The sequence below is a fragment of the Pseudophryne corroboree genome, chromosome 6, assembly GCF_028390025.1.
Source record: "Pseudophryne corroboree isolate aPseCor3 chromosome 6, aPseCor3.hap2, whole genome shotgun sequence".
Lineage (NCBI taxonomy): Eukaryota > Metazoa > Chordata > Amphibia > Anura > Myobatrachidae > Pseudophryne > Pseudophryne corroboree.
The window spans coordinates 26,871,310-26,887,914 of record NC_086449.1 but is presented as its reverse complement, the minus strand read 5'-3'; the positions used below and the strand labels follow the sequence as shown (position 1 = coordinate 26,887,914).

Sequence of the window (16,605 nt, the reverse complement as noted above, 5' to 3'; positions counted from 1 at the left end):
CGTTTTTATATCATATTATATGCATCTACATGTGAGACCAATTCGGTTTGTTGAACCAATTGAATTCCAGGTGTCTTGAAATTTAGTAATTGCTTAGGGTTTATAAGGAGTCCCGGGTCAGACTCCACCATTCACTCCTGAGGAAGCTGGCAGTCAACACCAGCGAAACGCGTTGAGACGAGATTGCTGGACACTTCTCAAAAATCCCCTCTACAACACTGGAGACTTTCTTCAACTCTACCCAGACGGCATCAATTGGACATTTTTCCCTTGGACATCACCACCTGTGGAGGAACTGAAGAGATCCCTACCTGCATGAAAACGCTTGCACTGCTGTGCTTAAAAGGGACTCATTGAACTCCATCATCCCACCAGTTTTCTATTTGTCAGTGTGGACTTAATTCCGGAGGGAGTCCTAGCCGGGGTATGATTTACTTCTCCTGAGGGGATCTGTGAATGTGTCATGACCCATGAATTTTATTTATTTTTAAGATATGTTTCTATATGTTTGAAAGACATCTATGTTTTTAGACATTGCTTTTATTAAATATATAATATATTCATTATTTCAACTTAAACCTACCGTCCTTTTTTAGACTCTATATTATTAATTACAGTATACATTTATTTAATTAAGCTGGGTGATATACACTCATTAGCAACAGAGCGCTGGTGATTCTCGTTTTTTTCTATATTAGACATAGGGGTTATTTTTAGAAGACAGATCATGATAGTGTGCTAGAGACAGCCCTTCCGTGCGGCTACGTGTGACACATTATTACACCGAAATAGCCGGCGGGAGATCCTCCAACCTTCTCCTACCTGGATCTGCTTGGACAATTTCCTGAATGGTCCCACGTAGGAAGACTTTGCCATCTCAAGGATGAGTTCAATATGTTTGACCCCAGGCTTGTCCAGTTGGGTGCTAATTCCTGAGAGATCGGTACACCTGTCTCTCCAAAACTCAATCTCCTCCAGGGGTCCGGAACTCTCCCCCATCTCCAGAGCTTCCTGTGCACTCAGGACCTCCTTGATCTGACGGGTCCAGTGAACCATGGCAGCTGTGACGGGACAAAACGCAGACGTCTACCCATCAGCACAATAATTGCTCATGACTCTTTTATCTCTTATGTGATGAAGAATAGAGAAAGTTATTAAACAGGGAAAAGGAAAAAATAAGATTTTACTTACCGATAAATCTATTTCTCGTAGTCCGTAGTGGATGCTGGGGACTCCGTCAGGACCATGGGGAATAGCGGCTCCGCAGGAGACAGGGCACAAAACTAAAGCTTTAGGATCAGGTGGTGTGTACTGGCTCCTCCCCCTATGACCCTCCTCCAAGCCTCAGTTAGGATACTGTGCCCGGACGAGCGTACACAATAAGGAAGGATATTGAATCCCGGGTAAGACTCATACCAGCCACACCAATCACACCGTATAACTTGTGATCTAAACCCAGTTAACAGTATGACAAACGTAGGAGCCTCTGAACAGACGGCTCACAACAAATAACAACCCGATTTTTTTGTAACAATAACTATGTACAAGTATTGCAGACAATCCGCACTTGGGATGGGCGCCCAGCATCCACTACGGACTACGAGAAATAGATTTATCGGTAAGTAAAATCTTATTTTCTCTGACGTCCTAAGTGGATGCTGGGGACTCCGTCAGGACCATGGGGATTATACCAAAGCTCCCAAACGGGCGGGAGAGTGCGGATGACTCTGCAGCACCGAATGAGAGAACTCCAGGTCCTCTTTAGCCAGGGTATCAAATTTGTAGAATTTTACAAACGTGTTCTCCCCCGACCACGTAGCTGCTCGGCAGAGTTGTAATGCCGAGACCCCTCGGGCAGCCGCCCAGGATGAGCCCACCTTCCTTGTGGAATGGGCCTTGACAGATTTAAGCTGTGGCAGGCCTGCCACAGAATGTGCAAGTTGAATTGTGCTACAAATCCAACGAGCAATCGTCTGCTTAGAAGCAGGAGCACCCAGCTTGTTGGGTGCATACAGTATAAACAGCGAGTCAGATTTTCTGACTCCAGCCGTCCTTGAAATGTATATTTTCAATGCCCTGACAACCTCCAGCAACCTGGAATCTTCCAAATCGCTAGTAGCCGCAGGCACCACAATAGGCTGGTTCAGGTGAAACGCTGACACCACCTTAGGCAGAAACTGAGGACGCGTCCGCAGTTCTGCCCTGTCCGAATGGAAAATCAGATATGGGCTCTTATACGATAAAGCCGCCAATTCTGATACTCTCCTGGCTGAAGCCAGGGCCAGTAGCATGGTTACTTTCCATGTAAGATATTTCAAATCCACCGATTTGAGTGGCTCAAACCAATGGGATTTGAGAAAATCCAAAACTACATTCAGGTCCCACGGAGCCACTGGGGGCACAACCGGGGGCTGTATATGTAGTACTCCTTTTACAAAAGTCTGGACTTCAGGAACTGAAGCCAATTCTTTCTGGAAGAAAATCGACAGGGCCGAAATTTGAACCTTAATGGACCCCAATTTGAGGCCCATAGACAATCCTGTTTGCAGGAAATGTAGGAATCGACCCAGTTGAAATTCCTCCGTGGGGGCCTTCCTGGCCTCACACCACGCAACATATTTTCTCCAAATGCGGTGATAATGTTGTGCAGTCACCTCCTTCCTGGCTTTAACCAGTGTAGGAATGACCTCTTCTGGAATGCCTTTTTCCTTTAGAATTCGGCGTTCAACCGCCATGCCGTCAAACGCAGCCGCGGTAAGTCTTGGAATAGACACGGTCCCTGCTGAATCAGGTCCCGTCTTAGAGGTAGAGGCCACGGATTTTCCGTGAGCATCTCCTGAAGTTCCAGGTACCAAGTTCTTCTTGGCCAATCCGGAGCCACGAGTATCGTTCTTACTCCCCTTTGCCGTATAATTCTCAGTACTTTGGGTATGAGAGGCAGAGGAGGAAACACATACACTGACTGGTACACCCACGGTGTTACCAGAGCGTCCACAGCTATTGCCTGAGGGTCTCTTGACCTGGCGCAATACCTGTCCAGTTTTTTGTTGAGGCGAGACGCCATCATATCCACCTTTGGTTTTTCCCAACGGTTCACAATCATGTGGAAGACTTCTGGATGAAGTCCCCACTCTCCCGGGTGTAGATCGTGTCTGCTGAGGAAGTCTGTTTCCCAGTTGTCTACTCCCGGAATGAACACTGCTGACAGTGCTATCACATGATCTTCCGCCCAGCGAAGAATCCTTGCAGCTTCTGCCATTGCTCTCCTGCTTCTTGTGCCGCCCTGTCTGTTTACGTGGGCGACTGCCGTGATGTTGTCCGACTGGATCAACACCGGCTGACCCTGAAGCAGGGGTTTTGCCAGGCTTAGAGCATTGTAAATTGCTCTTAGCTCCAGTATATTTATATGAAGAGACATCTCCAGGCTTGACCATACTCCCTGGAAGTTTCTTCCCTGTGTGACCGCTCCCCAGCCTCTCAGACTGGCATCCGTGGTCACCAGGACCCAGTCCTGTATGCCGCATCTGCGGCCCTCTAACAGATGAGCACACTGCAACCACCACAGAAGAGACACCCTTGTCCGTGGCGATAAGGTTATCCGCTGATGCATCTGCAGATGCGATCCGGACCATTTGTCCAGCAGATCCCACTGAAAAGTTCGTGCGTGGAATCTGCCGAATGGAATTGCTTCGTAAGAAGCCACCATCTTTCCCAGGACTCTTGTGCATTGATGCACAGACACTTTTCCTGGTTTTAGGAGGTTCCTGACAAGTTCGGATAACTCCTTGGCTTTCTCCTCCGGAAGAAACACCTTTTTCTGAACCGTGTCCAGAATCATTCCCAGGAACAGCAGACGTGTCGTCGGGGTCAACTGAGATTTTGGAAAATTCAGAATCCACCCGTGTTGTTGCAGCACTACTTGGGTTAGTGCTACTCCGTCCTCCAGCTGTTCTCTGGACCTTGCCCTTATCAGGAGATCGTCCAAGTAAGGGATAATTAATACGCCTCTTCTTCGCAGAAGAATCATCATTTCGGCCATTACCTTGGTAAAGACCCGAGGTGCCGTGGACAATCCAAACGGCAGCGTCTGAAACTGATAATGACAGTTTTGCACCACGAACCTGAGGTACCCTTGATGTGAAGGGCAAATTGGGACATGCAGGTAAGCATCCTTTATGTCCAGGGACACCATAAAGTCCCCTTCTTCCAGATTCGCTATCACTGCTCTGAGTGATTCCATCTTGAACTTGAATTTTTGTATGTACAGGTTCAAAGATTTCAGATTTAGAATAGGTCTTACCGAGCCGTCCGGCTTTGGTACCACAAATAGCGTGGAGTAATACCCCTTTCCCTGTTGTAGGAGGGGTACCTTGACTATCACCTGCTGAGAAAACAGCTTGTGAATGGCTTCCAATACCGTCGCCCTGTCTGAGGGAGACGTTGGCAAAGCAGACTTTAGGAACCGGCGAGGGGGAGACTTCTCGAATTCCAACCTGTAACCCTGAGATACTACCTGCAGGATCCAAGGGTCCACCTGTGAGCAAGCCCACTGTGCGCTGAAATTCCTGAGTCGACCCCCCACCGCTCCTGAGTCCGCTTGTACAGCCCCAGCGTCATGCTGAGGGCTTTGCAGAACCCTGGGAGGGCTTCTGTTCCTGGGCAGGGGATGCTTGCTGCCCTCTCTTACCCCTTCCTCTGCCCCGGGGCAGATATGACTGTCCTTTTGCCCTCTTGTTCTTATAGGACCGAAAGGACTGCGGCTGAAAAGACGGTGTCTTTTTCTGTTGGGAGGGGGTCTGAGGTAAAAAGGTGGATTTTCCGGCAGTTGCCGTGGCCACCAGATCCGATAGACCTACGCCAAATAATTCCTCCCCTTTATACGGCAATACTTCCATATGTCGTTTGGAATCCGCATCACCTGACCACTGTCGCGTCCATAAACTTCTTCTGGCAGATATGGACATCGCACTTACTCTCGATGCCAGAGTGCAAATATCCCTCTGAGCATCTCGCATATAAAGAAAAGCATCCTTTAATTGCTCTATAGTCAATAAAATACTGTCCCTATCCAGGGTATCAATATTTTCAGTCAGGGAATCCGACCAGACCACCCCAGCACTGCACATCCAGGCTGAGGCGATGGCTGGTCGCAGTATAACACCAGAATGTGTGTATATACTCTTTAGGGTAGTTTCCAGCCTCCTATCAGCTGGATCCTTGAGGGCGGCCGTATCAGGAGACGGTAACGCCACTTGTTTTGATAAGCGTGTGAGCGCCTTATCCACCCTAGGGGGTGTTTCCCAGCGCGCCCTAACCTCTGGCGGGAAAGGGTATAATGCCAATAACTTTTTTGAAATTAGCACTTTTCTATCTGGGTTAACCCACGCTTCATCACATACATCATTCAATTCCTCTGATTCAGGAAAAACTACAGGTAGTTTTTTCACCCCCCACATAATACCCCTTTTTGTGGTACTTGCAGTATCAGAGATATGCAAAGCCTCCTTCATTGCCGTGATCATATAACGTGTGGCTCTACTTGAAAATACGTTTGTTTCTTCACCGTCGACACTAGATTCAGTGTCCGTGTCTGGGTCTGTGTCGACCGACTGAGGTAAAGGGCGTTTTACAGCCCCTGACGGTGTCTTAGACGCCTGGGCAGGTACCAACTGGTTTTCCGGCCGTCTCATGTCGTCAACTGATTTTTGTAATGTGCTGACATTATCACGTAATTCCATAAACAAAGCCATCCATTCCGGTGTCGACTCCCTGGGGGGTGACATCACCATTACCGGCAATTGCTCTGCCTCCACACCAACATCGTCCTCATACATGTCGACACACACGTACCGACACACAGCAGACACACAGGGAATGCTCTTATCGAAGACAGGACCCCACTAGCCCTTTGGGGAGACAGAGGGAGAGTTTGCCAGCACACACCCAAGCGCTATAATATATATGGGAACAACCTTATATAAGTGTTGTATCCTTATAGCAGCTTAAATATATAAAATATCGCCAAAAAAGTGCCCCCCCTCTCTGTTTTACCCTGTTTCTGTAGTGCAGTGCAGGGGAGAGTCCTGGGAGCCTTCCTCACAGCGGAGCTGAGCAGGAAAATGGCGCTGTGTGCTGAGGAGAATAAGCCCCGCCCCCTATTCCGGCGGGCTTTTCTCCCGTAGTTTGTAATATCTGGCATGGGTTTAATACATCCATATAGCCTCAAGGGCTATATGTGATGTATTTTTTAGCCATAAAAGGTATTTACATTGCTGCCCAGGGCGCCCCCAGCAGCGCCCTGCACCCTCCGTGACCGTTGGTGAGAAGTGTGTGACAAACAATGGCGCACAGCTGCAGTGCTGTGCGCTACCTTCAAGAAGACTGAAGAGCCTTCTGCCGCCGGTTTCTGGACCTTCAATCTTCAGCATCTGCAAGGGGGGTCGGCGGCGCGGCTCTGGGACGAACCCCAGGGTGAGACCTGTGTTCCGACTCCCTCTGGAGCTAATGGTGTCCAGTAGCCTAAGAAGCCAATCCATCCTGCACGCAGGTGAGTTGAACTTCTCTCCCCTAAGTCCCTCGATGCAGTGAGCCTGTTGCCAGCAGGACTCACTGAAAATAAAGAACCTAAAAACTTTTTCTAAGCAGCTCCTTAAGAGAGCCACCTAGATTGCACCCTGCTCGGACGGGCACAAAAACCTAACTGAGGCTTGGAGGAGGGTCATAGGGGGAGGAGCCAGTACACACCACCTGATCCTAAAGCTTTAGTTTTGTGCCCTGTCTCCTGCGGAGCCGCTATTCCCCATGGTCCTGACGGAGTCCCCAGCATCCACTTAGGACGTCAGAGAAATAATGACACAGAACGGGGTGGAGGGTGTGACCTCCCTTTGCCTTAGCTGTCCAGAGAGACCCGTTTACTCTACATAATCTCAGTCCACCTCCCTCAGTCTAGAGCTTCGGGACTTTGGCCAAGATGACCACACAGGAGCTTCAGTGTATGCAACTTGTTATCTTGTCCATTTAATCAGGGATTTATTTTTTAAACTGTTCCCTCTGGGAAAATTAAAACATGTTCTCGACTTGCTTAAAGACTTTTGGCATTAGTGACTATTCATCTCCTAGTTCCGGCTATACATCTTCCGCTTGCTAGTGAGAACCTGTACCCTTCCCCAAGATCTTCTGCAACAACATTTACAGGTTCTAGGCATTTGCCTGTGGGCAGTCTAATGAGCGGAAACCCTTTGATGCCTTCAGAAGGTCCAAGCACCACACGGAAGGTGAGACAACCCAGAAATTGTTAGAGAAACCATGGAAAGGTTTACGAAACACTCACTCTCCAGCCTCTGAACCATCTCTTTGTCCTTCACTGCAACCTCAGCATTTAAGTTCATGGCCTCGATGGGGATGTAGAGGACGGTATGTCCCTGCAGCTTGTAGCGGATATCTGCAAGTAGAAGAGGACACGCGTCATGAGCAACATACAAACAATGCAATGCCTGCGGGTCGGGTGTTATTTATTACCAGTTATTTATATAGCGCACACATACGCCGCAGCGCTTTACATAGAATATTTGCCCATTCACATCAGTCCCTGCCCCAGCGGAGCTTACAATCTATGGGCCTAATTCAGACCTGATCGCTAGTGTGCGAAATCGCAAGGCGGATGATTATCGAACGACTGCGTATGCGTACGTATCATATTGCGCACGCGTGAGGCCAAACTGCAAAAAAAAAATCCTGCATCTTTTTTGGTCGCTAGGTGAACGCAGGTTGGTTGACAGGAAAAGGACGTTTTGAGGTGGAAACTGGGCGTTTTCTGGGAGTGTCAGGAAAAGTGCAGGCGTTCCCAAGCGTTTTCAGGGTGGGTGTGTGAAGTCATCTCCGGCCCCGATCAGCCTGTTTGTATCGCACTGGAGGAGTAAGTCCTGGGCTGCGCACACACTGCACACACTGGTAGAATCATTCGGTGGTGAGTGAGATGTGAACGGATTTGCAGCTGACCGGCGTTTGCAAAGCTTTTTGCACGGCGTATTGAGACTTTCACTCTGGACGGCAACTATCTAATCGAATCGAGCAAATTCGCAGAGGAGCGATCAGGTCTGAATTAGGCCCTACGGGGGTCATTCCGAGTTGATCACTCGCTAGCAGTTTTTAGCAGCCGTGCAAACGCTATGCCGCCGCCCACTGGGAGTGTATTTTAGCTTAGCAGAAGTGCGAACGAAAGGATCGCAGAGTGACGGCAAACTTTTTTTGTGCAGTAGCTTCAGACCTACTCCTAACTTGCGATCACTTCAGACTATTCAGTTCCTGTTTCGACGTCACGAACACACCCTGCGTTCAGCCAGCCACGCCTACGTTTCCCCAGCCACGCCTGCGTTTTTATCTGGCACGCCTGCGTTTTTCCGCTCACTCCCTGAAAACGGTCAGTTGACACCCAGAAACGCCCACTTCCTGTCCATCACTCTGCGGCCAGCAGTGCGACTGAAAAGCTTCGCTAGACCCTGTGTGAAATTACATCGTTCGTTGTAATAGTACGCCGCGTGTGCGCACTGCACCGCATACGCAGAAGTGCCGATTTTTTGCCTGATCGTATATTTTTGGATTGTGGGATGAAAACAAACAGAGCACTCGGAGGAAACCCACGCAAGCACGGGGAGAATATACAAACTCCACACAGTTAGGGCCATGGTGGCAATCGAACCCATGACCTCAGAGCAGTAATGCAAACCATAACACCATCCGTGATGCCATAAAAACATTGCAACGCCTGAGGGTGTTACATAAAAACACTGCAACGTCTGCAGGGGATACATGATTGTACTAATACAGAAACAAGAAGATATACTGTATGGTAATTAACCCAGCCAACACCGGCATAAAGGGCTTATAATTCAAAACATATTACATTTATAATTTCATAGTTGAAATACTAATGAGCACAAGATAACAATACCATTCAAATGTATAAGCAAATATAAAACCGCATAAACGCATTAATAATTTCAATAAATCTGCAGAGCAATACCAACGCTTAATCAGCCCAGAATAATTAGAGGTTGCTGTGTAATTTGTAGCAATGTATCCAATGGGGGTCATTCTGACCCGTTCGCACGCAGCGATTCTTCGCTGCGGTGCGAACGGGTCAGAAATGCGGGTCGGGCAAAGCTGCCGCCAGCAACAAATGTGATCGCAGCGGCGATCGCAAGAAGATGGACAGGCGGGAGGCGTTCCGGGGCGGATACTCACCGTTCCCAGCCGTTTTCGGGGAGTGGTAAGAAGAACGCAGACGTGTCCAGGCGAACGGAGGGCGGATGTCTGACGTCAGGACCGGGACCTTCATCGCTAGATCCATCGCACGGGGTAAGTAGGTCTAGGGCCACTCTTGTTTTGAGCAAAACTTTTTTAGCTTAGCAGGGCTGCACAAGCGATCGCAGCCCTGCTATGCTAAAATACACTCCCCCATAGGCGGCGTCAGGTTGATCGCACGAGCAGCAAAAAGTTGCTACGTGCGATCCACTCGGAATGACCTCCAATATCCTTTGTAGAATCGCTCAAAGATCATTTACAGTATATTCACAGGCACAATGTGTTTTTTATTTTTAATATAACAACATGCATTAACGAGACCATCCTCACCGGTGAGCGCTGCCAGAAAGCGGTGGGCGTGAGCCGAGAAGTTGTTCCGGATACTCTCCGGCCAGGTGGTGTTACTGAAGATGTAAGGCGCGTAGACACCATTCATCAGCCTGAGCAGAGCTACGATGTAGGGACCTCGCACACATCCAAACTGCAGGTTCTCCTGTAGGTTCTCAGGAACTAGCGAGGACCTCTCTCTTCTGATGAAATAGACTAACTGCTCCACATTCTGTCAGAGAACATACAATTAGTATTTCAGGTCTGGGATTCAAGGGGGCAGAGAATGCTTGCGGACGTGACCCACCTGTCCTGGCATGTTGAACTCCGCGTGCAGTCCGGTGTGGGGATCAAAGTACACAGATAGGACCTCCTGGGTGATGTCCGAAACAAAGTGGTCCAAGGCGGTATCCAGCTCTGGGGTCCATATCTCTGGCGGGAGGTGGCGGAGAACAATCCTCTGCTTCAAGTTTGGTTTCTGGGAAGAGACACAAGCCCATCTTACCAGGCCCTAACAATGGTGACCATAAACAAGGAGAGGTTCAGGAGTTATCGGAAGACGGTGATATACTGGGGTCCTACTAGGGTCCCAGCAGAGGCTAGAGGGATATTATGGGTTCTCAGTGCTTGTATATATAAGTCCTGCTGCCGTCACCTCTATTCTCTACGTAGAAGCACACAAAGACAATGTACACGCCTTAGGAAACTGTAGGACAGATCACTGCCTGGAGAACGCAGGATCTGAATAACATATGTCCGGTAGGTGCTACATGGGGGGAATGTTCCAAGCGTAAAATGAGTAACAGGAGCTTTAAGTTTCTGCAAAACATACAAGTTAAATGGTGGAAATACATAAAGTAAAGCAGGGAATTATACGCAGGTGCCAGACAGAGAATGCCATCGCGTCAATGCAAGGTACTACGTACTTAATGTAAAAGTACATGTATCTAATATCAATGTTTAACAATAAGGTGCTAATTCTGAATTTAAAGTCCTGCAACTGTGCCAATATGAAATAGTAAAAAAATGTGTTTTAAATGTATTATATAACTGTATTTGAATAATGTATTAAAATAAAGTAAATGTGTTTGACCTTGTCCTGGTGGGCCAGCGAGTATCGGGGCTGCTCCGGCAGCCCTGGTTCTCATTAACATGAACACATGAACTGGAGCCCTGTGGTGCCGGGTGGTGTGCCACTTCCCCGGTGGACCTGCTAAGGGCTGGGACCAGCAGTGAGTAGTGGCGACCTGATGACCTCCCTATGACTGACCCATCCTGATTGGCCCTAGTAGCCTCAACTTAGGTGAGTGAGGGCCTCAGTCATGGAAACTCAGCTCCCTGAATCCTCTCTGGAAGTCATGAGGGGCCAAGCTGACAGTGACACTTCAGGGTTTAAGGTTTGGAGTGTGACCTTGCAGAAAGGATTAAAGTACAGGGCTGTCAGGCAGGTAGAAGGGGATAGGCCTACCAGGGAACAAGCACAACCGGTGGTCTTGCAGAGTTTTCGTGCACAGCTCAGTGGCCCACTATTATGATGGGACACCAGGGGACGGAATGAACACTGAACCATCTATGACAGGACTATCTCTGGCCTGGAATGTTGAATGGTGTCCAGACCATCTGCAAATCCTGTGACTAAGTTAATGGCTTGGGAACCACAGCATTCATGTTCCCTCTAAGGTCTTTGCCAAAAGTTGGTGATCACACCAGATCAACGGATGCAGCTGTTCTATTCTTTCTGTGCAACGTTGACAAACTACTTATTGCCCCCTACCATCCCCAGACTTAAGGCCGTGCAAATGGTTCAATGGGAAACAGAAGCAAACTCTATAGGCTTTTATAACTTGCTACATGGCAGACATCATATTTGCTTATGAAGAGGTGCCATAGGACTGTACCGGTATCTGGAGCTTCTAATTACTGAATGGCCACACAGTCTGGAGAACTCTCACCCTGTTCTGAGACTTCGGAGGGAAGAGGTCTACACAGGATCTCCCTGTGATGGAGTAAGTGTGTTAGGTGTAGAGATATTGATTAAAGAAAGGCATGGGGCTTGCGTAGGTAAGCCTTGCAGGAGCTCAGCCCATGTATTATCAGAGAAGGCTGTAGGCTGCATGGCCTGGACCATGCATGATCTCAAAAACACCTGAGCAACATTGACCAACGTGGTCAAATTTGATAGCGATGGTAGGCAGCAGGAAAGCTACCATGTAATATGTTGAAGGCATGTCCTGGGCACGTGGACTCGGCAACGATGGCTTGTTCCTGACTGATGAAGGTGGTGTCAAGGAAGAATGCTGGGGAGAGCAATAGGATGACCATAATATGGAGCAGTAGGAAGCCCCGAACAGACTTTAGTGATACACCATGTGGAAACTGTTGAGCATAGGTCAATTAGGCAATCAGTCTATTGGGTACAGGAGAACATATAATTCTGGAGATCTAGGTGTGATCTGTCCATGGCACAGTGCATGGACATTCCCAGCTGTATTGGTCCCCAATAAGGACAAGGCATTCCGGCTTTGTTGCACAACATGATGTGACTGTGTAATGCCATACCCTATAATGATTAGTTGATCACTTGGCCTGAGTGAAGTATATTCCCAGTCTTAACTTGAGTAAGAGACATTGGCATATACCACGGAACTCAAAGGCTCAAGAAAGAATGGCGTCCATCACCTCCATTCGGTCTGTTCAAGGTCAAAGCATATAGGATGAAGAACATTGGGGGTCATTCCGAGTTGTTCGCTCGCAAGCTGCTTTTAGCAGCTTTGCACACGCTAAGCCGCCGCCTACTGGGAGTGAATCTTAGCTTAGCAAAATTGCGAACGAAAGATTTAGCAAAATAGCGAATAGACACTTCTTAGCAGTTTCTGAGTAGCTCCACACTTACTCGGCATCTGCGATCAGTTCAGTGCTTGTCGTTCCTGGTTTGATGTCACAAACACACCCAGCGTTCGCCCAGACACTCCCCCGTTTCTTCAGCCACTCCCGCGTTTTTCCCAGAAACGGTAGCGTTTTTTCGCACACACCCATAAAACAGCCAGTTTCCGCCCAGAAACACCCACTTCCTGTCAATCACATTACGATCACCAGAACGAAGAAAAAACCTTGTAATGCCGTGAGTAAAATACCTAACTGCATAGCAAATTTACTTGCGCATAGCGACTAATCGCTCCGTTGCGAGAAAAAAATACAGAGCGAACAACTCGGAATGACCCCCATTATGTGCAACAAATAAGTGGTGAGAGACTCCGCACTAGATCCCTCCTCAGTTTCCAATCAAAAATAAAATAAGTCGAAAGGAGTGTCTGGGAAGATTTTAGATTCTACGGTGAACCAACTACCTGTATCTATTAACAGGATTCCAAAGAACAGCCTAGATTCAACTAAGTGGGTTGGAGGTGCTCAACAGAGTCAGAGTTACATAGAATACTTACTAGAGAAAAAGAAGACTCTTTTTTGGGGTCCCCCCGCCAAAATGAGTCTTCTTTTTCTCTAGTAAGTGTAGGATGAAGAACATGCTAGGCAGCTTCCAGCATGTCATCAATGGCCTACTAAAAGGGTCTGAAAGTTTTGTTCTGGCCTACTTAGATGACAATGCTATTTGGAGAAGGTCATCTAGAGCATGTTGGGCTGGTGTGAGGGATGATTTGTTGGGTAACTTTACAGTACAAACCATGGGAACTAGAGCACTGTGGTGCCAGGGCAGTTCAGCAATCCATGATGTCCCATGTGTGGTTGCAGGATGCAAGGGGGGACCAAGACCCCGGAAGAAGTCGCCATGTAGTTTTAGGTGGGAAAGTTCAAGATTAAATATCTGAGCCCAGATAAACGGTGCTAGGGTGGAGGGGGTCAGAGTGTCACTTCACCCTGGCAGTGTTTAGGTGGGCGGGGGGACACCATCAACCCATGCAGGCTGATTGAAGTGCAAGCTGAACGAGGCAGCCTGGACTGGTAAAGGTGAAGGGACCTGTATTTGTCTCTGCCAACACGTGTGTGAAAACTATATATGAAAGAATTAGAGCCTATTCTGATTGTACCATCCCTACCGCAGGGGAAGGGAGTGTAACAGTCCTTGCAGGGACTCTTGCTAGCAATAAACACTATTCTGCCTCCAAGTTCCTGCAGTAATTCTGTGATCTGCAGATAATAGCTAACTCTCCAATCCGTTCCCTGACTGTCCCAGTGTCCAGAGGCAACACTCTACCTGCAGAACTGCAGGGGGGAGCAAGCCATAGCCACCAGCCAAGAGGTGCTACAGCAGCTACATACACCACCCAGCAGTAACCGGTGCAGAACCCTAACCCTAGAAATCAGAGAGTACTGTGCCCGCTGGCAGAGTACCAGCAGAAGGAGAAGTCAGTGACGGCAGGACAACCCTGAATACAGAACAAGGGGTAAGGTCAGAGAGAAAGGAGAGGGTGGCGGTATAACGGCATCCTGTCACATACCGGCCAATAGGAGATGTTATAGGGAGAGGTCATGTGGAAGCTGTATACAGAGGTGTTACATGACGTATCACTGGGAGTTAGAACGAGGTGTTACATGAAGTAATGCGCGCAGTTATAATGAGGCGTTACGTGAAGTAATACGGGGAGTTACAATGAGGCATTACGTGTGTAATGAGGAGGTAATGGTGTATACAGAGGAGCACTTATGAAACATCACATAATGGGATTACATGGAATAAGAGGACCTTTCTGCACAGTTGTAGCGGCAGCGGGGAACAATACGCAGAGATATCGCAGGACGCAGAGAGGGGGCTGATGGAGAATTAGGTTTGGAGAATTGTCTTCCTTGCCTCCCGGCGAGGACATTTGCAGACTAATGATTTCATGTCGCTAACATCTGTTGTGCAGAGAGGAAAACATGGGCCAGAGGCTGCTACGCACAATCCCTCCCACCCCTCCGCTCACAGCCCAGAACAAGCCCTGCTTCAGCAGCAGCAGCAGCCAGGCGGCACGCCCCTCATCTCCTGTACCCGCTCACAGCCCAGAACAAGCCCTACTCCAGCAGCAGCCAGGCGGCACGCCCCTCATCTCCTGTATACAGGGGCGCTGCCTCTGGCTGTCAGTGAGAAGAACGCTACACATATGTATACAGTTATAATACAGAAGGGGCACAAAGGTATATTCTGGAAATATTTGATGGATAGGGACTTATATTTGGTCAGTAGTGAGGTCATACCTGTCTAATATAACTCATATTGGGAGAGCAGTGATAGCACTCCTGTATAATATAACACATATTAGGAGAGTAGTGATGTCACTCCTGTATAATATAACTCATATTGGGAGAGCAGTGATAGCACTCCTGTATAATATAACACATATTAGGAGAGTAGTGATGTCACTCCTGTATAATATAACTCATATTAGGAGAGTAGTGATGTCACTCCTGTATAATATAACTCATATTGGGAGAGCAGTGATAGCACTCCTGTATAATATAACACATATTAGGAGAGTAGTGATGTCACTCCTGTATAATGTAACTCATATTGGGAGAGTAGTGATGTCACTCCTGTATAATATAACTTACATTGGGAGAGTGGTGATATCACTCCTGTATAATATAACTTATATCAGGAGAATGATGTAACTCCTCTCTGATAAAACGAGATTTATGGTAAGAACTTACCGTTGTTAAATCTTTCTGCGAGGTACACTGGGCTCCACAGGGAATGACATTGGGGGTGTAGAGTAGGATCTTGATCCGAGGCACCAACAGGCTCAAAGCTTTGAAATTCTTCCCAGGATGCATAGCGCCGCCTCCTCTATAACCCCGCCTCCATGCACAGGTGCTCAGTTTTTGTTAACCAGCCCAATGCAGTAGCAGGCAAAAGAGATGACAACTGTTAGTAGCCACAAACACCACACTCTCACGACAGGAGAAAGTGTTAGCGGCTAATGCCATACCAACCCAAAGAAGCTAAGTGCGTCAGGGTGGGCGCCCTGTGGAGCCCAGTGTACCTCGCAGAAAGAGATTTAACAACGGTAAGTTCTTACCATAAATCTCGTTTCCTGCTGCGGGGTACACTGGGCTCCACAGGGAATAACATTGGGGATGTCCTAAAGCAGTTCCTTATGGGAGGGGATGCACTGTAGTGGGCACAAGAACCCGGCGTCCAAAGGAAGCATCCTGGGAGGCGGAAGTATTAAAGGCAGAGAACCTTATGAACATGTTCACTGAGGACCACGTAGCCACCTTGCACAATTGTTCAAGGGTCGCACTACGGCGGGCCGCCCAAGATGGTCCAAACGACCAAGTAGAATGGGCCTTTATGGTAGCAGGAGCTGGAAGACCAGCCTGCACATAAGCATGTGCAATCACCATTCTAATCCATCTGGCTAGGGTCTGCTTGTGAGCAGGCCAACCACGTTTGTGAAAACCAAACAGAACAAAGAGAGAATCTGACTTACTGATGGAGGCAGTTCTCTTCCCGTAGATATGGAGAGCCCGTACCACATCCAAAGACCTCTCTTTGGAAAACAAGTCAGGAGAGGCAAAGGCCGGTACCACGATCTCCTGATTAAGGTGGAAAGACGACACCACCTTCGGTAAATACCCGGGACGTGTTCTAAGAACCGCCTGATCACGGTGAAAAATCAGATAAGGTGACCTACAAGACAAGGCACCCAAATCTGACACGCGTCTAGCAGAGGCAATAGCCAGCAGAAACAATACCTTAAGGGAAAGCCACTTAAGGTCTGCAGATTCAAGAGGCTCAAACGGAGACCCTTGCCACGCCTCCAGAACCACCGACAGGTCCCAAGGAGCCACAGCCGGGACATAAGGAGGTTAAATCTGCAACACACCCTGAGTGAACGTATGTACATCAGGTAAAGTCGCAATTTTTCTCTGGAACCAAACCGACAAGGCAGAAATATGAACCTTGATGGAGGCCAGACGAAGGCCAGGCCCTATTGTAGAAAGGCCAAAAGTCTGGCTGTACTAAACTTGCAAGCATCA

At 48.2% G+C, this 16,605-nt stretch overlaps 1 protein-coding gene across 1 annotated transcript in view; it reads right to left on the bottom strand.

Annotated features, from left to right (window-relative positions):
• The window catches only part of DNAH2 (dynein axonemal heavy chain 2), a 261,666-nt gene that overhangs the window by 201,733 nt on the left and 43,328 nt on the right, over positions 1 to 16,605 (bottom strand). Inside the window, exons 4-7 of the mRNA XM_063930819.1 lie at positions 9,938 to 10,108; positions 9,634 to 9,862; positions 7,331 to 7,441; positions 823 to 1,061 (exon numbers count right to left, since the gene is read on the bottom strand). Of these exons, the coding sequence (XP_063786889.1) occupies positions 823 to 1,061; positions 7,331 to 7,441; positions 9,634 to 9,862; positions 9,938 to 10,108 (750 nt within the window). The remainder of the gene's footprint in view (positions 1 to 822; positions 1,062 to 7,330; positions 7,442 to 9,633; positions 9,863 to 9,937; positions 10,109 to 16,605) is intronic.